Below are 21,492 nucleotides of genomic sequence, written 5' to 3'. Positions count from 1 at the left end.
GCCCAAATTCTTAATCATCCAAGACAACACTGTCATTGATGATTTCCATGCCGAGTTCCCGTGATGTCCACGCAAATTGTTTCAATCCTGTCGTGTGTTTGATTTCGACAAGATTCCAAGTGAACGCCGTAAATTGCTGCAAAGCCGCTCCTATAAAATCGGGAGCAGTGTTTAATCAACGGCCTATAATCGATCAACACAATTTGCTTTATTGGGCCGCGCCGGGGATGTAAAAGTTTACAGCGCTTGACGGACGGCACCGCACTGACCTCAATCACAATTTGATTGGTGTCTTGTTGGGGGGAAAAAAAAGAGAGAGAAAAAAGTCTGTCAGCTGCCTCAGAGCTTTTTTTTTGTTTTTATTGAAGATAACATGCCGGTCTAGAAGTCAATGCATTCACATTATCTCTCACACATTTTCTAAAGTTGATGGGATGAACAAAAAACGAGCAGTGATTCACTCAACATCCTTTACTCTGTGGAGGGCTTTTTTCTTTTTTTTCCTTTTTTTTATTCCAGTGAATGTAAACGCATCTCGACTCTCACAATTAGCTTGCTTTGTGTCTCTGCGTTTTGCGAGTTCAAATGTTTCTTCGTTCCAACCTTGCAAGTCGCAAAACATTTTTCACTTTTCACGCCTGCCATGTCTTTGAAAATGTTTAGCCGGCGAATGAGCATTAAATCAGACTGTTAAACAATGACGCCCTTCTCGGCTGTGTCACCCGTTTCTTTTTTTTTGCTGTTGGCCTGTGATGCCGTCCTAGCATGAAGTCAGTTTGAGAACTTGGATGTCGGACTGAAGAGATGAACGCTCTTAGGATAGCTTAGCGCTCGCTAGAAACGGGACGCCGGGACGCGACTTGCGCAACAGAAGAACAAAACAATGAAACCCGCCAGGACTCTGGACAGAAGGCTCAAAACTGGTTTCAACCGGGACGTCTTGTCATCCTTGATCAAATAGAAGTTTTCATTGTTTTTCGGCAAAAGTACGATTAACAACCCATGAAAGTTGATTGCGTTTTGCTGCTTAATGATAAACGAGCAAATGCGCATTTTGGGTGCAAGTCTCTTATATTTTGAAGAAAATCTCTAAATTCACTTGACAAGGTCTTTTAAAGAAGAAACGCATTAGTGTCGCAATTACAAGCAGCGTTTAAAAGGAATCTCCTGTAGTAGAAAAGTGAGTCGCCGCTGCCGCCTGCCAATCTTCAAATTCCGTGTCAGCGTTGAAGACTTTGCGGACCTTTCGCACTCATTAACGGAACACATTTTTGCACTATCCAGATGCGTGCGAGCGTTGCATTTGCTGACGTCAAGCCGTTCATCCGTCGCATCGAGATGATTCGGTTTGAAAGTGGAAGCAGCGAAAGCGAGCGGACCAGACGCTGAACTCGGAGCGAATGTAGGACGCGGGTGCTAAAGGGCGAGCGGAAGCCACTAGCTCGCCAGCGGCGCGCTGGCTGCCGAGCCGGTGTCACAAGAGCGTTGAGACGTCGCCTTTGATAAGAGCACCAAAATGAGTCACGATGGCCGCCAAACGTCTCGTTAATCGCGATGAAACCCGATGAGGCGTTTACGTACGACTTTTTATTCTTTATGAGGGGGGAGATGATCTGCCATCGCGTCACGCTAACGACTCAAGTCGCTAGCTAGCTCGGCCTCTCGGTTTTTTTTTTTGATCCAACGCTGATGAAAGGCGCCGGCACGATACCCGAAATAAAATCTCTCCTCATAACTATGTATATTTTTATGCCGCCTGTCTCTTTGAAATGCAAAATAGACGTCTTGAGCCACGAGGCTCCGTCAGAATTCAGAGTTTGCTGGCAACATATTTCATCTCTCTCTCTCTTTTGACGGCGAGCGAGATAAGTGAAATGGATGGATTAAGCCCAAAGGGAAACGTGGAAGTTGGGCAGGATTTCCAGAGTTTAGTGGTGTAAATAATTCAAACCCTGCTCACGCTCCGAGCACCTTTACATTCACGTTTTACTGCAAATAGCCTGCTGAGGCGTGTTGGAAGAAAAAAAAAAGAAGGGGGGGGGGGACGTTAGGCTTTGTTGTGTTTCATTGACGTGACGACTGCACTTTTGACCAAAACGTGATGAAATATGAAACAGATGGACTTGCACCGCCTTAAGACAAACATACTCACAATGTGCGCTTAAACCAACAAAAATAGACACACACACACACACACACATTGCGCATTTACTTCATATCCAGATGGCTTGGCATCTCTCGGGACCTTCAATTTCCTTCCATCATTTGAACAGAACGCTGCATTTGCAGTATCGGGGCACGCGGCCATCTGAAAACGTGCTCACGATGAAAGCTCATCAATCAGGATTAGCCGAAAAATGACAAATGACATCATTTAGTGGCGTTGATTCATCGTTGACTCACGACGCCTGGCAGAGGTGCAAAGTTCAAGTTTGAATAGAAATGAACAAATCGCTCCAAAGTTGTCACTGAACACTTAATCGATGGCGAGGACGTGAGTCTCGACGTATTCCGGATTCACTTTCAGTTTGTTTGGTTTGGTTCAATTCCATTCACTTTCTGTTTCTGTGCCCGATTCAGTTTGAGTCCTTTTTCGCATTCACTTCGGTTTGAACAGATTTACGTCTGCTCTCTCTTGTTGTCGCGTTCCTTTGCGTCCATTTTAGTTGGTGTTCGATTCATTTAATTTTGCGTTAGATTTGCTCGTGCTCTATTTGATTTGATTTGAGCCACATCGGTTCAGTTCGGTTCCTGTTCAATTCCTTTTGGTTGAATTCTGCGTGTTTGATTCATTCGAGGCAATCCAATTGTTATATTCACTTTTGATCGTCGTCGTATGATTCCATTCACTTGATTCAACTTTTGAATCACAAATTTGGTGAGTTTAAGTTTTGCTCTGCTTACTTGACTTAATTCAGTTTGGTTCAGTTTTGCTGATTCAACTCAACTCATTCAGTCTTTTCAGTTCACTTTCACTTAATTCTTTTTTGTTTCCATTCCGATTTGAACTCATTCTCTTTCCATGTAGTTGATTCCATTCAGCTGAATTCATTTCAGATCGATTCTATTCCATTTTTTACGAGTCACATCATGTTCCGAATGATGCGGACCACCCTATTTCACGTCACACGAGCGAGCACTTTGCTAACAAACAAAAAGACCTTGAACGGCACCACAAGTCATCTGTGACCATCTGCCTTCCGAAGACAACTTGCATTTCATCGCTTGAACATACAAACAACCCCCCCCCGCCCCCCATGAACACCGTTTGTGTCCCACCGTGCCGACTGACGGATGGCATCGGCATCTCTCACACATCCGCGCACACGACATTAAAAGGACCAATCGGCGCTACGTCCATCCGCCGCTTTTCACCATCACTCAGCATTAACAGCTGCATCATTAACCCGGATGACGACTCTCACGCCGCGTGCCGTCGTTTAGTCAAAACATTGCTCTCGCATGCGTTGTCTGCAACGCCCCCCCCCCCGTCATCGATCGCCCCCCTTCAGGGGATACGACACACTTTCTCACACTTGCAAAAGCCCCCACTCCCCCCCTGAAAAAAAAAGTAAGCGATACCCACACTAACGATCCTCTCGGAGGTGCCCCCTCTGGAGATGGCGGTCCCGTTGAGTCCCACCAGAGACGGCAGAGTCTGAGACATCCAGTTGGTCACCATGGCCATGGTGCTGAGCACCGCCCCGATCTTTAACATGGGGACGCTCATGTTTTACCTCCTACGGGGGGGCCCCCGGATGGCCCGACAGCCCACCCAAGACCCTTCTGGTCTCCCGAGCCCACTTCGGTTCTCACTCAGCTCCGAGCAGAAGCGGCAGCTGATCAGCCGGCTGACGTTGTTACCGGACTTGCCGCTTGCTGAGACCTGTTAGAGGAGAGCAGCATCACGCAGGAATCCTCCCTGTCGGAATGACATCCCGAGCCTCACCCCCTCCCTCCTTCGCCGCCTCCCTCCCTCCCTCACCCCTTCGCCTCCTCGAGATTCAGAGCAGCACATTGGCTGCCTCACATCTCATCCCCTCCCAAACGGTTCGTTTCCACTCGCTCCCATTCGGCTCTGGCTGACATTTCTCTCTTCTTATGATTTACAAACTAACGTGCGTGCATCCATGTTACAGGTGCGGACATCAAAGTGTGCGCCAAGTGTGACTTGCTTTTAAAGGTTGCCGGCGGGTGGTCCGGCGAAGCGTCGACAGAACGCAGACGCTGCCGTCACGTCTGGCGTCAGCCGGCATCGCGACATCTCATTTGTCAGCATCCGTTCGTCCCGTTGACGCTCGAAAGGATGTCTGAATGTCAGATTGGCATGATTGCTTCAACGGCAACGGGGATGAAATTTGCGGCCTGATGTAAAATTAATAGCGGAGCCGTCACGGCTTCGGCTGGCGGCCCGATGGCGGCGAACAAGTTTGACTGCTCTGAGATGTTGTCCCTCCAGGTGAAATGGGGAGTAGAATTCCAAATAATGACTCATGCATTATCGCAAGTCCCTTAAATTGCAAATTGGCCTCCGGGTGACTGCCTGAAAATGATTATTTATTTTTTTGGGAGGAATTTTTTTCAGTTGTCTTTGCCCACTGGAACAGGTCCGCTCCGCCCCCTTTACTGAGCAGCAGCAGCAGAAACGCATTTTCACATTCGGAACCTAATTAAAAGCATCTCTGCTGAGCTGAACTTGACACCAAAAAGGTGTTGCTAACATTTGTGATTTTTAGGAACGTCTCACTCTCGAGAGTTGTGACCAAATTTCTTCTTTTCTTGACCTGCTTTGCCACCCGGTTTTGGAAAGTACATCAAAGTACCGGCCATGTTGATTCTTCATATTAATACATGCTCCGGGCCGGTACAAAACAGACAGTGAGTTGCAAATTTCCCCCGGGCGGTCGTGTGTGGTGTCACCTTCATCTCCGACAATGGTGTCATTCTCTGCCATGAAGCAGGAAGTCTAACGCTACAAGAAGGAAAGCTCTCAAATAAAAGCATCAGGTCATCTTCCTTTCTCTCTCCTGCTGTGCTCACTTATTCATTGACCCACCTATCCGGCCCCCTTCACACCGCCCCTTCAGGGTGTCCCTGTCACATGACAAGACCCCCCCCCAAAGAAAATCTACTTTAAAAATAAAAATGTCAGCATCCCCCAGCTCACCTGAAGGCGAACCTGATCTGAAGCTGAAGCCAGAGTGCAATGTTGCCCCCGTGTGGCTCAAGGCGGTGCTGCATGCCATCGCTCAACTCAGCTCATCAAGTCCAAACCTGGTGGCAGGTAGCTGTCACCTTCGCGGCAGTGCATGAAGGAGATGAAGGCGGGCATGTGGCAGACTTGTTTAGTGTCACAGGCTTGCAAAGTGCAAAAATAACACAAATGCAACAAGAGGCAACCCAGGATTTGGGGCACCTCCTGGTACGCTATAATAAGGGGGAAAAAAATAAAATAAAAGAATTGACTTTATCTGCCCTGCATCCTTTGCACCCAAACTGGCCCATTTCGTCAGTAAATCACATTTATGCAAATATGATCTCATTCTGCGGATTTATTTTCACTCACTGGGTGGCAGCAGAGACTCGAGCATGAATTGAGACTTGAATCGCGCCTCCTCATTGAAGACGTTTTGAAGATATTAGGCCAAGAGATGAGAAAATCACTATCTCAGATAATTGAAACTTTGGCACGCCGAATAATTCACAGACTAATTACCTCTGCCAACGAGTTTGTTTTCACCCGCGTGTGTTTTTAGTCTCTCCCTGCTCATTTTTTTGTTATTTACACAGCTAATTGTTTCTTCTGTGCACAATAGAAAATAAATTTCAAACTTCAGAGGCTTTTCAGTGCAAATGGCCAGAACGTCAGAGACACTGTCTGTCTTACTTGATGAAATCTGACAACTTTTATCAAGTGGTGTGGACTAATTTGCACAGCCATTTACGTTCAAATTGAATTTAAACGTTGTCGATTCGCCGCCTGCTCAGACGCCGTGATGTTGAATTTGCAGCCTTTTGTTCTGACTTTTTGTGGCTTTTGTGGCTCTCGCTCTCTCAGCCCCCCACAGCCATGATTCCTTTTTTTGTGAGCGTCATTAGCATGTAGCTTGGCTTCATCTATTTATCTTCTCTTCTCTTATGTGATCGTAAAAAGGGAGGAATGTCTCTAAAGTATTACAATTTGGAGTAGAACAAGATTTTTGGGTGGGCTTTTTGCCCAACGTGGCAATAATATTTTGCCATAAAGTCTATACAATTAAAATAATGACCGATAAATTCCATTTCTGTTCCATCGTGTTCGTGGAATAAAGCATCTGATTGCCTTTTTAGTTTTTAAATGCTTTGACCCACATTTGCAATATCCATACAGTATATGGCTCTGGCGCGCCATCTTGCACACACACGATTTTTTTTTTCTTTTTAGTGCCTCCAGGTTTTAACATGAGCACAAGAAAATTAGCTACTTTGCCGCAGCCTTTAGGCGCGCTCCATCTTTAAAGAGCATTTTTAATCCAGACCGAATGATGAAAATGTGCAGCAACAGCAGCGCTCGTGCGCACCCGTGGAGGGCAGTGGAGCACCGCAAGCGCCGAAATCCAGCATGACGACTTTGCTGTGACAACATAAACACACACACACACTTGCGATGAATGCATCTTGCGACACATTCACGTGCGAAAACACACCTCGGCTCATCTCACGTGGTCGGCCCAAAGTGACAGAAAGCCGAGCAGGCTGCAGTCAGCTGACTTCCCTTGCACGGGCAATTTTTGCCTTGGCCCGATTCCAATTCCCACACTTGTGCCAGCCCAGGTAAAATGAACTTCTATTTTTGGGCTCGGCAGCAAATGAGCTAATTGTGGGTTCCTGCCGAGGGGGGGCGTCAGTCGATGACGTCACACGCACTGTCCCAATTGCAACGTGCGCCCACGAACACCACGTGCACGTCTCGTGAGTGTACACTTAAATGAGGACCGTCGGTTGGAGTTTGGCTATCGGCCAACGAGTTATAATTAGATTTTTTTGCATGATAGACATGGAGGTCCGCCGCCGTCTTAATGGATCAGGATCCTAATCAATTTGGACGCCTCCTCACCATGGTAACCAAATAAATGGCTTGAACAGAGTGGGTTGAGGCGGGCTGGTTCGGCGGCGTGCTTTTTATCTATTAAGGAGTCCTGGGGGCTTGCGCGTAAAAACAGCAGCGGCCGTGCACATGTGCGACAACCCAAGTGCAAAGAGTGAGTCATCGCGGGGTGAATGTGCACAATTTATCCACAACAAATGGCGAGACTTTGCAGCATGTAGAAAATGGATGGTTTGGTGTAGCGGGATGCGACATTTTGGACTTGAGATGATCTCAAGTTAGGAAATGAAATTGTGAAAAAAAGCATAATTTGCGGTCTGCTCAAAGTGTTTGTTTTCCTACTGGGTGCTGAAGTACGCCGCGGACGATTTGTATTACGTTACCTTCCTCGATCAGTTTTCTGAGCTCCAAACCGTGGTGAGGGCGAACTGACTGCAGTCAGGTGTCAATTTGTTGAGCAAACGGGTTTCTTTTTATTGCCATCTGTCCTTTTTTTTGCATTCAACACACTTTTCTTGTCCCAGGCTAAGCCTGTAACAGACGGATGTGTGTTTTTGCGTTTTTTTTTTTTTTAATAGACATATATCATGCTTAACTAATATTTTATCCACATGCACATATAACACTCCAAAATGTCAGCCACAACCTCAACCATTATTCTCGTACTCTTAGTGATGTGCGAGACCGAGCCGAGGCTTTCCGCGTCAGTGCTTTGAACAAAGCAGCGTGAATAACACAAGCTCAATAGTGCTTAAAGTCTAATAATAGCTGATAAGAGCTAAAGAGCTAGCTATCTGCCTCTCAGTTGGGTGGACGCGCGTGTGTGTGTGTGTGTGTGTGTGTGTGTGTGAGATCAATACAGTAGGTGAGCGTGTCTCACTGAATTGACTGTAAATCACCTGCAACGAGTCCGTCCGTTGTCAGCGTGTCCCATCGAGGCCCGATAATCGAGAAAAGAAGACGGCACCCCGTCAAGCCGTACGAGCGATGGGAACGAAGTTTCCTCGAACTTCAGTCGTGAGCTGACAAGCTCGCCATGTAATTTACGAGGATGCATTTGTGCTTAGGTTTAAAATGGGACATGTAATTCTTCTTTCCAAGGGAACTTTACGAAAGCCAAAATTTGACTATTATTCATTGTGTAATACGCTACTCCAAAAATAAAGTCCTGTAAAATATATACATTTTTTGGGGCAAAACAAATAAATAATAAATTCTCTGATGATAAAAATAGCAGCCAATCAAGGGAAGTAAAAAAGCTTTTCAAGGGTGCTTTTGTTCAAGGCCAATTATACATGGGTGCATGCTAGTCACTGGATTTTTTTTATTTTTTTATTACGGTACTTAATTTATCTGATTTTAAATGAACATTTTCCATCCAAATACAACACAAGGTTACTACATATCGACGCCATAAGCACTACTTTTACAATGCATTGTCACATCAGATTGCGGACTTGGATTGATGTCTCATTGAGCTTGCCCTCAAATTCTCTTCCTAGCGCGCGACCGTGATTGCTCCCTTTGCAATTTCGGGAGCATATAGTACGTGATGAATATTTGAGGCTAATGGCTGACTGAAACGTCACTCAATCAGGAAGGCCGGCGTCGTTCACATGATGGTCCCAAGCTGCAGACAAGAGGTGCAATCAGCTGCCTTGTATCCAAGGACCGTGCCGACTATTTGACTCCCGCTCTTTGATTTTAACCCCTGCTGCGCTTTCCGTGTCCACGTGTTGAAGCGCGCACAAGCCCGCAGATGCTTCATATTGACTATTATAATCATTCTTTGGCTCATTGCAGCTGCATCAAGCCTTATTGCCCACTTCATGTTCATTGTGGTGCTCCTTCTGGCGCAAGCGCCTTGGACATCAAGGGGCTGTATAACATGTGATGATATTGTCAGTCTACGCGTGTTGCTGCAACACTTGTGTTTAAACATGTTTAAAAGGTTATAAAAGCGGAACTTGCTACTCGACTTGTGAGCACGTTAATTGCGTTTTGCATTACGTGTTAACATTGTGCTATTGTTAAAGTGAAATTATTAAAAAGGAAAAAACAACTTGACTCACCCAGCCCGTACCCGGAAATATACAAAAACTCGTCGAAAATATTGATATTCAGAAGAGGCAGAGAAAGAGAGAGAACAAATGAAAACAAAAAGCGAGCGAGACTTATCAGTGATGCATTGGAAGCGGCCCGAGGTGATGGAGGTGTTTTTCTGCTACGTATGCAACAACCAAACGAACAGACTGCTGAGACGTTGACAATTCCACTCTGGGCGACTGTGAGTTTGCTGCGTACTTTTGTTGAGGGCGGCAAAAATAAGAAAACAAAACAAAAGCTTTCAATCCGGCAGAAGCGCCGATCCCGTCGGCTCCGCGCACTGGACTGTACGTCAGTAATGAACGCACACGAGCAGCCTCGCTTCTTTGTGGATCCTGAAGCCTCCATTTGTATCCGCTATCTCCAGGTCATTAACGTGCTGAGAAGCTGTGACATTTAATTAGGGAGACGTTATTAGTGCTACACAAGGCGTATTGTGCACTGGCGAGAAATCCCGAAACGACCTCTTAGTGAATGTTCCAGCCAAACCCAGTTAAGCGCAAATACGGTTATGCGCAACGCCGAACAACTAACTAATGAGCTTAGCACAGTGTGTGTGGTATTTCTTTTTTTTTTTTCTTTTTTTAAATCTTGCAACCTTTTATTTGACCAAATGAAAACATTAATTAAAATGATTTGATTTAATAGGTGTTCCCACCGCAGCCGAAGATGAAAAATATGTTTTGGCAAGCTCCCGTGATTAATGTTCAGGGAAATGAATTTTCAATTATCAGTAAATTGATTAATTCTTTTTTCCACTTTCTTTGTATTTTGTTGCTCGCTTTAATTACCAAGAGCAGTGATAAGAAGCAACTGGAAGAAAGAAATATCTAAAACGTGACACACCATAAAGAAACAAAAAGAAATCTGAAATCCAAAACATAATTGAGCGTCAAATCACAGGTTTGCTTGCATTTAAGGCTTATCTAGAAGAGACGACGGAACTTTTATATATATATTTTTTTAATGCCAACTCAGTCTTTGATTGCCCAAAGCAAAGCGTTGGGATGAGCTCCACTCCAATTTTCACAAGAGAAGCCGCTGATCCGTCCGACGATTGCACAGAGGACAGGAAAATATCAAAATGGAGCCAAATGTGTTTGCGGTGCAGAAATGCGACGCGCGTGTGAGGCGGGAATGCAAATAAGTTGACGCGGGGTGGGGAGACGACGCCTTATCGCCACTGAGTCGCCACAAGCGTCGCGTGCCGTCATTGGGCGGCGCCTTCCCACTTCCACCTGCGATTTTGGCGGCGTAAAAAGCAATAAAATGAAACGGCGATACGCAAACGGTGGCTCTTCACACAAATCTACCCGGCTCGACGGTATTATTTGCGAATGCAGCCTGGCCGTCGCTGGCATTAATATTCCGTCCACAAAAGAGGGAGTGGGAAATGCTATTCATCGCCATGCAGCAGCCTCCTGCGGCTATTTTTCATTTGCTGTCTTTAAGACAGAAAATGGACACCTTCCCTCCCGGGGCTTGTGATTGTTGACTCGCGCCTGATTGACTCTGCCAAAAGGAGAAGGATGCTTTCAAAGTGAGATTCCGAGTTAGATTGATAAGGAATAATGAGATGGGGATGCTAACAGGTCTTGCGACGCCGACTTGAAATGGAAACGGGAATGATCGTCATTGAGACGATGGAGAATCGCCTCTCAAAGTCACCTGCCGTCCTCCACAATTTATCAACTGATGATAAACAAATTTAATCTCTGGTGACACGCTTCATTTACAAAAAAGAATGACTGTTTTTTTTTTTTCAGGGCCATTACAAAGCTAATTATCAGGAGGCGGCTGCTATTCATTTGCAGTCTAAGGCGAAATCTTGAATAGTACAAAACTTCAACATTCTTTATTCACTTTTTTTTGTTAGATATATTCAACAGAAAACATCTTAGTTTTAAAATTCAAACACAAATCGCAGCAAGTTCCCAGGATGTCTTAAAAAGTGAAATGAGACATCACACAAATAAATAGCTCCTTAAATGTTTCTAAAGTTTTACTTAAAGGTTTTCCAAAACTTCAATATAACTTTTCATTTACCTTTGTTTGAAGTGAAACAGAAACAAAAGACGCTTTTGTTAGCTTAGTGCTAAACCAATGCAGAGCTCCAACATTTTTTTTTTTGTTTCAGGTGGGAACTACTGACTTAACAAATAGCATCGATAGTCACGGCATTAGGACCCCTCCCATAATAAATATGTGAGAGTCTTTTTACGCTCTAGTCATTTTTTTTTCGTACGAGTGAATGTTTATTAGTTAGCAACAAGTCTACGATGCACTCCGCCTCTCTCAGCTCATCTATGGCCTAATGAGGAGAGGCGCTTCCGAGCGTGACTTGACATTTTGACGTCCATTTTGATCAGATCTCTTCACTTCCTGTCGGTGTAATGGCCAAGCCCGAAGCCGTCGTGATTAAATATGCTTCCCGAGCAAGACGCTTTCCTCTCTGATGCGCTCCCACCGCTCGATGCTCGCATTCAAACCGCGCCGGAGCGCCGAGCGTTCGGCCCAAGAGCCCCCGCCGCCTGAGGCGCCAAAGCTTAAAGAGAGGCCAGACCCTCTCCTGAATACAAGCTATTCATCACATCGCCATTAGCGTGGCTCAAGCACTCAGCTCGTTCGCTTTCGAAACGGAACGAGGATTACCGCATTAGATCTTCCGGCAAACTCTGACGTGATCGTTTCCTTCTGATGGAGCGAAGCTGGGGAGGAGGAAGCGACGTGCGTAGAGAAAAAGGCAACGCTCCCGGAAGGTACATAAGACAAATATCAGGAGAGTTTTCAAGCTAAGCGTTCAACATTTTGCTTGCTCCTGTCAATTTACTTCTTGGAGGAGTTCTCCTCCGCTTAAGTGATGGAATAAAACAATCCGTTCACAGCCATTTTTCTTTACTTTTTCATCTGCGATCTAATAATTCAACTAAATTGGCCCACAACTTTGGACCACCTTCCCACATTCGCCGACAGATTTAAAGTCAAAACGATTGTGACGCAAGCACCGCCTCTTCAGTCAGTAAAAATGTTTCTGCGGTCCAAAGTCAATGACGAGATCACCTTGACAGCCTCGGGAACATCCCAATTAGTTTCCTACCACTTCCTATGTACCATACTTGGTTACATTTTTCATCCAGGCAGTCACAGCTGGCGTCGTGGTAAATTCATCGGAATTCCGTGCATGCACAGCAATCAACTGGTACGAAACGTGATGTTTCGGTTCCCATTCCTTGAAGGCATCCCCGTTGGTTAGCATATCAACCTCCTCATGTTCTCCCTGTGCTTGTAGTATGCCTTCCTCGGATACTTCATCTTCCTCCCGCATCTCGAAAGGTTCACTGAAGACTAAATTGTCCGTGAGTGTGAATGCTTTGCCATGCGTGCCCTGTGATTGGTCGGTGGCCAGTCCTGGGCGACGCTCAGCTGGAATCGGCCTCAGCTCATCCATGACTCTAATAAAGAGGCAATAAATGGCGGCATGAATTCCAAGTAAATGGTGCCCATGCTGTGTCCGGGATGTGCTGAGAAAGAAATGCGACGCACGTTTAAGATGATCCACAAAAGAAAGTTGTCACCTGCTGATTGAACGCAAATGGTGATGAAGCAACACGCTTCTGACTATGATGATGCCTTTTGTTAAGGACGGGAGAGACGAAAACCTCGCCGGCACCGTCGGGAGGCGCTCGGTCTTCTCCCGCCTGTAATCTCCAGTTTTCATTTGCACCAATTCCACTTTGTCTTGTGTTTCATTTCCACGGCGCTGCTCATTTACGGCGCTATTACGAACGTTGTCAAATGCCACCCGCCGTGACTGCGACAATCAGCCCGTGTGAGGTCGTTATATCAACCTGTGGATGGCGTTCAATTGTCGGAACTGCACTCTTGCGTCCACGGAGCTTTCCGTTATCGCGCACGGCATGCCGGAATTTGCTCACGGCGCTTTCAGCTGCTGCTTGGTATGCAGCGATGTCTGGCGGCTGCTGGGCCGCTCGTCTGTCTGCGCGGAACCTTCAAGTCTTGACGCAGCCGGAGAGGCCCGGCGTCACCTCGCCAAGCGCCTCAACGCACGGCTTTGACGGAGCCGGGCGTAAAACATATTGATTAAATGCCTCCTCTCACCGGCCCGCTTCCGCCATGGCGCCGAGCTCTCATCTCTCATTAGCCCCGAAATAAAAACTCCGCTGCTGAGTGAGTTTCGAGCGGGGAGGACAGCTGTCGCATTGATGGTGGCGAGGAAAGGAGGCGTTGGGATCATAGAATTTGAAGGATGTGGCGATTACTCAGAGAGGAAGACGACTTGAGTCAGGCCCGTTTTTATACAAGGCTAAGAAAGCAAAACTCTGGAGTGCTAAATCTGCGATTGAGAGAGAGCCACAAGGGGAAAAACAACCCCCCCCCCCCCCAAAAAAAAATAATTAAAAAAACCTCCAGCTCAGGCGCGAGATCAAACAGGTGGAGGCAACGTCTATTTCTGTCCCGCACTCCCTGATATATTGTCTTGTGATAAAACTCAAGTGCTACGCTCAATTAGCCGCAATCTAGCCGATGCACAAAAGGCGCTGTGGGCACAACAGGCATATTTATATTCCAATCTCCTCGTCAGAAACCGCCATTGCTGGGCTCATAAAAGATTCATGTTGAGGGAAAGGCAAGGTCGCACAAAAGTCTGGTCAGGAGCTGCCGTATGCGGCGATGGCCCAAAAATTGATGGGATGTAACTGTCAAATCTGAAAGTGTGACCTGCTAAAATGCTTTTTTTTTTCTTTCCGCAAAACACTTTTCAGATTCCTTGTGCATAGCTGCAATTTATTGTCACAAATACCCCCTGCAGGGAATGCATTCCAATTCTGCAAATACAGCTCCATCAAAAAGTCGTTAGCTAAAAAAATTTCAAAATGCTAACGCGAGTTGCTCCTGACGCTCACCTCATCCCGCCCCACGTGACACGCCCCCCCCCGTTGCTGCCTCACGATGCCTTCCATGTGTCGCTCTCCACTTTGACTCAGAGCCCGTCGCTGACATGCTTGTGAATTTGCGAGCAGAAGGCAGAGAGGGACACATCTTGTGTGCGCGTGCGAATGTGTGTGTGTGAATGAGTCCGCGCACGCCCACGTGCACGGGTGTCCCCGGTCAGGGTGCTGTCCGAGGAATGTCACTCTTGCTTAGAGTCACAGATGTGAACCTCTGGGAGTCGTGCGCCCGCCGGCACACGCTGGCGCAGAAGGAAGGAGAGCGAGTGTGGAGCCGCGTGGGGGGGGGGCTTAGTATGTGATCATGTTCATCTCACCCGACCTCACACTTGACAGGAGGGTGCACATGTAACATGAGAATATGTCGAAAGCGTGTGTGCCTTTTTTTTTTTTTGTCATAATGACCTAATGCGGCGGTGACATAGGGTCACGCTTGTGTACAAGACAAAGCATCAACAATTTATTTTTTTTTTTTACGTTGCAGTCCCTTGCAATGACAATTTATGAGCTAGATGAGCTCGGTTCTTGTGAACACCGACGTTCGTGTTTGGGCAACAAGCCTCCAGGTTTTCCGATGAAACTGAAAACAACGCGACAGAGGTCATACTGAGCCCACGCTAAAATAATACAATAGCTATTTTTTTGTTTTTTTCCCTAATATGCGATCACTTATTCTCCCTCAGTCAGATTAGAACACTAATGCAAACATATGTGACTTTATTCGCTTCAACTTTTCATATTTTATTGTGATTCGAAAATTGCGTTCTATTACGTTGCGATTGTCGATTTGAATTCGACGAATTGTTCAGCCTTAGTTGTGTGTCACGTCTACCGGTTTCATGTTTTTAAACTGCATGAAGTGCGAAGTAACTCACAAAACTTCAGCGGTACCGCAACTTGGCAGCAACCCGACTTAAAACTTTTTCAAAATACGAGCTGATGCTCGACTGATTTCTTTGGACTTTAGTTTCAAGCAGCAATTTTTATCCTATTTGTATCCAAACACACAACAGATGCATAACGGAAAAAAACTAAACAAAAAACAAAGAAAGAACGAAATAAATTCTCAGATGAGATTCAAATCCAGAACCTGCGTGAGCCAAAGAGACCGTCCTGCTCTTGTAAAATGTTTTTTTTTTGTAAGGATGCTTGTAAATGATCGTCTTTCCGCCACCACATTAACATTACTTTACGATGGCGAGGCTAACAATCTATTATTTAATCAATAAATCCCAATCGCACGTACGAGCACTTTGGAACAATAATGTGAAATCGTGAACAGAATCTCTTTTCAAGAAAAGAAATGTCTTTTCAGTCGCATCTCGGCATCACCGTCACGTACAATCCTCCGCTGCTGTTCAATCTGGCCAACAAGACGGCAACATAATGCAACGCCATTACCTGTGTATGATTGCTAGGCGTCGCGTCGGTGCATAAAAGGCGGAGGTGTGCAAGCCCGGCTAACTCACTTACACACCCACACACTTTCAACACACACATGTTCACATAAACAGAAAAAAGATGACAATAGCGCCAGTCCAGGTTCTTGAACTTTTTCCACACAAGTATCACCTCGCTCTTCTACGTTATTACCGAGACGTTTCTTTCACAAAACTACCAGTTTTTCACGCGCATATCATCATGCGCGGAGTGAGCATTTATTTTAGCCATTCTTTACATCGCAAACTTTTCAAATCGACGGCATTAGACTTGATCTTTTGCCAGCTTATTTCCACTTTTTCTTGCGCCGTGGAGGTCACTCGATCGAGGCTGTCACCTTGTGGCCTTCGCTCAACAAAACAGACAATCTCACCTGCCTTTTACACATCTGCTCAGTCGGTAAAAGCTTTTAAGAGCTCGAGTCTTGCTGGTAAAAAGTGCCGGATGCACTTTAACAAGGTTGGCTGCTTTTGCAAGACGGCATTAAAATGGACTTTTTTCTTTTTTGTTGTATTGTTGCGGCTCGGACTCGTCTTGGGCTTGATCGGCGGAGAGATGAGATTTTTGGCTAAAAGTTGAGCAGCAAAGGCTGCGGACTCATCACAGATGTCCGTTTTGGACGTGAGCCCACGCAGATGTTTGCCCTGCCTCGCTGCTACCGAGTGTTCTGAGGTTGCTTTTGTGGTACACGGGTGCTGACGCCGTATTTTTCATGTCAGCGTTTTTTGCCTTCCAATTCTGCGGCTGCTTGAATGTTCACTTTCCAGTTTTTGATTTTTGCCCATGTGCGTGACCGGACATTCAAAACGGGTGTGCATTATAATCAATCCATTGGTGGTTACGGATTTGGTTAATTGTAGATCATATTGTTGATCATGTCGGGCAATGGTGCTAATTTAGCGTTTGCAACAAGTTTCGCCATTTTTGTTGTATTATTAGAGACTCTTGAGGCAGAAGACGGTGACGTTCTGTTGGATTCCGTTGATCTATTTGATCATCCGGGTCATGGCACAAAGTCCAACCAGACGGTGGCTCCGCCTAGCTCACGTGACGATGTGCGACTCCATCGTCTTAACTGGTTTCAACTGGTAAGTGCACTTGCGGTCGGGAAGCGTCGCCAACATGGCTCCTCACGCCAAGGAAGGTATCAATTCTTTATTATTTCAGCGCAATCGGCCCGGAGACGGACGGCGATGCATTTCCATTCGCCCGTCTGAATAATTAATGCAACCACAAATTGTCCCTTAAGGGCATTTATAATATGAACTGTCTCAAGAGGGGGAAGGGATTTACAACTAGCAGTTGAACTAACATTAAATCTTTATAATTTTCTTTACATTAATTTAACATAAGCTTCAATTTAATAATTAATTGTTGACTTCAATTAACTGGTTCCATTTAATCATATTGAAGATAACCTAGAAATAAATGAAGGATAGGCTTCTGGAAAGGTCATGTGTAGCGTATACGTTGTGTGCATGACATGTGAAGTGCTCGTAACATCGCGTAAGCCCCGTGCAATTTCGAAATGTCACAGTATTCTAGCGCTCTCGCAATACAAGGAGTTCCGCACCAGATAACCTTGCAATGGATCAAACCATATTTAATCCAATATAGACTTAATCACGACTTGTTAAGTGAAATTACTCTCGCTGCGGTCATGCTTGAAAAGATTAACGGGATTCATTTGCCTTGTGTGGACTCTTAAGAGATGAATGTCCTCTGAGCCAATGGGTGAAAAAAAAAGCTTTTTTCATTCTTCAAGTTTATTCACGGATATCAATGTAGATGTAGTCATTTTTTCCACAATTTAATAAAAAAAAAAAAAAAAGTCGATGCTCAAGTCCTTGACGAGCTTTTTGTGGCTTGATTGCATTGTGGATTTTTTATTTCTCATTTGATTTAGTTTTTTTTTTTTGGACTAAAACCAGCATTCTCTGTGAGCACCAATGCAGCTAAGTTTTCTGCAAGTTACCTTCTCGATATGTCGCGGGAGTTTGCCTTAAATTGTTACTGAGAAATGCATAAAAGAGAACAATCCAAATTTTGGGATCATTTCACGCTTGATAAAAGACGCTAAAGTGTACTTTGTAACACAACGGAATGTTAACGAGCACCAACGCGAGGTCAAATATCGATGTTGGCTAATTTAACATAGCTTGCTATCGCTGGCTGGAATGTATCGTAATGTCCCCTCAAGTGGTCTCGGATAGGCACATTTTCAATGACTTTAGTGAACAAATATGTAATGATCTCATTTCTAAGCCAGCACGAGACTTTTAAAGCCACACACATTCATCTCAGACTGTCACAGATACTACAACACTTCAGTGTCGATAATGAGAAAAAAAAAGTGGACAAAAAATCGCTGCACCTCACATACATTATATAAGGTAGAATATCAACTCAATTTCCCCAATGTGTTCACCAACCTACAAATTGCAGTGTTCCGTTTTTTTTCCTTTTTTTTATATATACCTAATTCTACTAAATTCCGATTCCAACAAGCAGGTTGAGTTGACTCAAACAGAAGTGACTTGCCGCTTAATTTACTTGCCACCGGCCCGCCCATCACCGGCTGCCTGCCTGTCGCGTTTCAGGCAGACGCTTTGTAGGCCGTCTGGATTTTTGCTTTGTGACCAGCTGAACCCAATTTTGCCAGTTGGCATGCTCCTCTTTTGACTCCAAAGCTTTTCTGGGTCAAATAATTTACAGCGCCACCGTTTCGGTTTACAACTGTCACATCGCCACCCGTCACCCTCCACAAAACTGGGTTGTGCGTTCCCTCCGACACACGCGCTGGTCTTCTGCTGTGAAAGCAATCCACCTCGGCTCAGCTGCCACAACATTAGGAACAGCAAACACCCACCACAAAATTCGGCTTTAACAGCGACGAGAATGCACATTTTTGATGACCACACATTCGGTGGTAGTTAACTAGCTGCAAAATATTAAAAGCAGCTCACAAGCACCACAACTATAGGTATAGTGTTTAAAAGAATACTTACTGGCCAAAACATTAGGTACTCCTAGGGGCCATTTTGTTGTTTGGCAAGTGACTTTTATTCGATAAAAATCGAACATGCAACCATAGTGTTTCTCCTCATTAGGTTTGGACGAAAGGCGAGGGACACCGTGGCAGGGCCCCCAAACATTGAAATTCTTGCCAATTTAATATTTTTGCTGGCTTTGCCTTTTTGTGACGCCACCAAATGAAATATGGCAAATGTAAATGCACTTATTACACAGCACTGGAGTCGACGTGTGCCCTGCGATTTTTAAGTCGACCAGTCCAGGGTGCACCCTGCCTGTCGGCCCGGGATTGGTCGATGGATGGCGTCCCTAATGAAGTGGCCCTAGTGTCTAAACTCCTGAGGAGAAACAAAACAACCTTAACTGATTCAATTCAATCCAACTTGAGCACCATCGTTGACAACGGTATTCCCCTGCACATTCACTGCAATTAACTAAAACACTGAGACCATAGTCACCCACCCTCCCACATAAAAAAAAAAACAAAACAAAAAACATCCTTGTCCTCACCATCATCACAAAGCATGCAAAAGCCAGCCATGTGAAGTTAAAAAAAAAACAATCATCTCCGTGTTTGCGTTTCTTACCTGGCACGACGTGACAGCTGACATGACAAGCAGGAACATCGCACTGAGAAGATGCATCCTCATCCAAATGTTTGCGTTCCGCAGTTCTCTCGTCCTCCTCGCCTTCTCTTGCCGCTACTGATCTCTTCCTCTCTCGCGCTCCAGCAGCCTCATCACCGGGGGGACGCTCACCCACACGCGCTGCTCTGCCCGACTCAGCGGCTCACACAGGCGGCGTTGCCTCTGCAAAGCTGCCGCTGGATTGGAGAAGGGGGGGGAGGTTGGACAAAAGGGGCTGAGAGTGTGTGGTGTTGCGTGTGAGATTTGGGTGATAGTGTCAGGGTGCCCAGCGGATACAGTCACTCTGCCTTTCGCTCTCTTTTTTTTCCCCCCCTTCTTTCTTTTCGGTCCTTCTCGGTCCTGCACTGGGCGAGGAGAGGCGCAGAGGTTGGAAGGTGACTGCTGCTGCACTTGTAACGTGCGGGCGATAGGGGCAGCACACATGCAACGTAAAATGGAGTATGCTCGCTCTCTCTCTCTCTCTCGCTCTCTCTCTCTTTCTCTCTCTCTTTCTCTCTCTCTATCTCTCTCTCTAATGGTTGGTGTGTTGTGTGATATTTATGATACATTTCTGTAATTCTGCATGATTTGAGGTATAGGATTAAAAAAAGGCGGGGGGGGGTTGGTGGAAGTCTGTACAATTTATAAACAGGTGCCTACTGGACATTTCATTAGGAACACCTGCACACTACATCCAGTACAAAATTTACAAAGATAACGCTGGAAGAAAAATATGCAGCAATGTTCGGTAATGCAACTCATAATAAATGTATGTGTTGTGTGTTTAATATTCATTAATGCGTATTGTAATACACTGAGAGGTATTCCTAACTTTGTTTAGTTTTTTTATGTATGAATAAATTAGACAACTAACAACACCATTTTTTAATCAGAGATGCAAGTAAACTATTCAAATTATTTCTTCGTCACGATTTCGAGTCTGCCTTTTTTTTGCCTCTACAGCATCTCCTAATATGAATAATTATGTGTAATATAGCAATAAATTTTGTATATTTAGCTGATTTTTTTTTCTGAAACGTTACAGCTATAAATTCATATTAAAGTCAGTAATCAGTAAGCTTTTATAAGTCAAACTTAAAAAAAAATTGAACATATGTCATGAAGGCAATTTGTTAGGCCAACATGTAAATATATATTTTGAATCTGTGTAAAAAAAAATGATCTTAGGGACACATTCAGGCGGGGACAATTAAATCGAATATTAATTTTAAATGCAGCAATTTCATGCAAGCTTCAAAACTTGCTTTGTGTATGCCAGTTAACATTTTATGAAAAAAGGATTACTAGTGTATGTTTTTTTAATATAACTCAGCCAAGGTCAGATTTGGATTTGCACTAAATTGTACACCTGGAGAAGATTAATTTTGAGTTTTTCCTCTGAGAAATGAATTAAAATAAAATATAATGTTGAAAAAAAATCAGCTTCAATGTCATTTAATTTATTGAATATATCATCTAAAATTAATTATAGAAATGCAAAAATGCTGCAATTTCCCAAATCCAATTTATAAAAAAACAAACTTTTCTCACGACCAGAAGAAACCCATTTTCGTATTTCTTCTTTCAATTCTGACCTCCTGCCAATGCTTGAAATGAACCAAAGCTGTCGCGAGCCGAGGTGTCATCTTTGTGCCATTTTTAGGGGCGCTGTTATTACATTTTCCTGTCCTGTCTTCTCTTCTCACGTCATCCGCTGCAAAAGTGACAATAAAAGCGGTGGAGGGTGCGTTCAAGCCACGTTGAGTCATGAGATCCACTGTACTCGCACACCCCCGCCCCGTTACAGCGGCTGCACGTCGAGGTGAACGCAAACAAAACGTGACCCATTTTGTTGTCGTCTTTTTGTCCTCCGGTCCGCCCAAAGGCGGCGAGACAAAAGAAGAACGTGAACCTTGGAGACGGGCGGTCGTTATTGCCTCACGGTTTGCTGTCGCTTCGCATGTGTCTGCAGAGATCATTTTGTTTTTCAGTTAAATCCGTCCTCTTGAAGTCGTCATTGCTCGGCCCCGCTTGTTTGATTGCATGTCAATGCTTGATGGCTAAATGTGTGTCCGTGTGTGTGCGGGACTGTAATGTTGGAGGCAATTCAACATCTACCAACTGCCCGTCAAAACATGTCAAGCAGTAAAATGCAAGTGGAATTGGACTATTTGTGTTTGCTGTCAGATGTATCATGCGTACCATACAAAATGCTTTTTTTAATGATATG

At 44.9% G+C, this 21,492-nt stretch overlaps 2 protein-coding genes across 5 annotated transcripts in view; one reads left to right on the top strand and one right to left on the bottom strand.

Moving 5' to 3' along the window:
• Nucleotides 1-19,673, bottom strand: part of olfm2a (olfactomedin 2a) — a 38,745-nt gene extending 19,072 nt beyond the window's left edge. The window contains exon 1 of one of the 2 annotated variants that reach the window (XM_088317906.1): nucleotides 19,224-19,673. In XM_088317906.1, coding sequence (XP_088174032.1) covers nucleotides 19,224-19,286 — 63 coding nt within the window. In that variant the 5' untranslated portion in view covers nucleotides 19,287-19,673. Of the gene's footprint in view, nucleotides 1-3,586; nucleotides 3,936-19,223 lie in introns of those variants that run through there. The other variant, XM_088317905.1, reaches the window with a different exon arrangement.
• Nucleotides 1-21,492, top strand: part of rdh8a (retinol dehydrogenase 8a) — a 116,580-nt gene that overhangs the window by 41,051 nt on the left and 54,037 nt on the right. The gene's annotated exons all lie outside the window — the stretch shown is intronic.

This window comes from Idiotropiscis lumnitzeri, chromosome 15 (assembly GCF_059441095.1).
Source record: "Idiotropiscis lumnitzeri isolate Australia: NSW breed Sydney's pygmy pipehorse chromosome 15, RoL_Ilum_1.0, whole genome shotgun sequence".
In the NCBI taxonomy this organism is placed as follows: domain Eukaryota; kingdom Metazoa; phylum Chordata; class Actinopteri; order Syngnathiformes; family Syngnathidae; genus Idiotropiscis; species Idiotropiscis lumnitzeri.
Note: the sequence above shows the minus strand (reverse complement) of the source record. Positions and strands in the feature narration are given on the sequence as shown.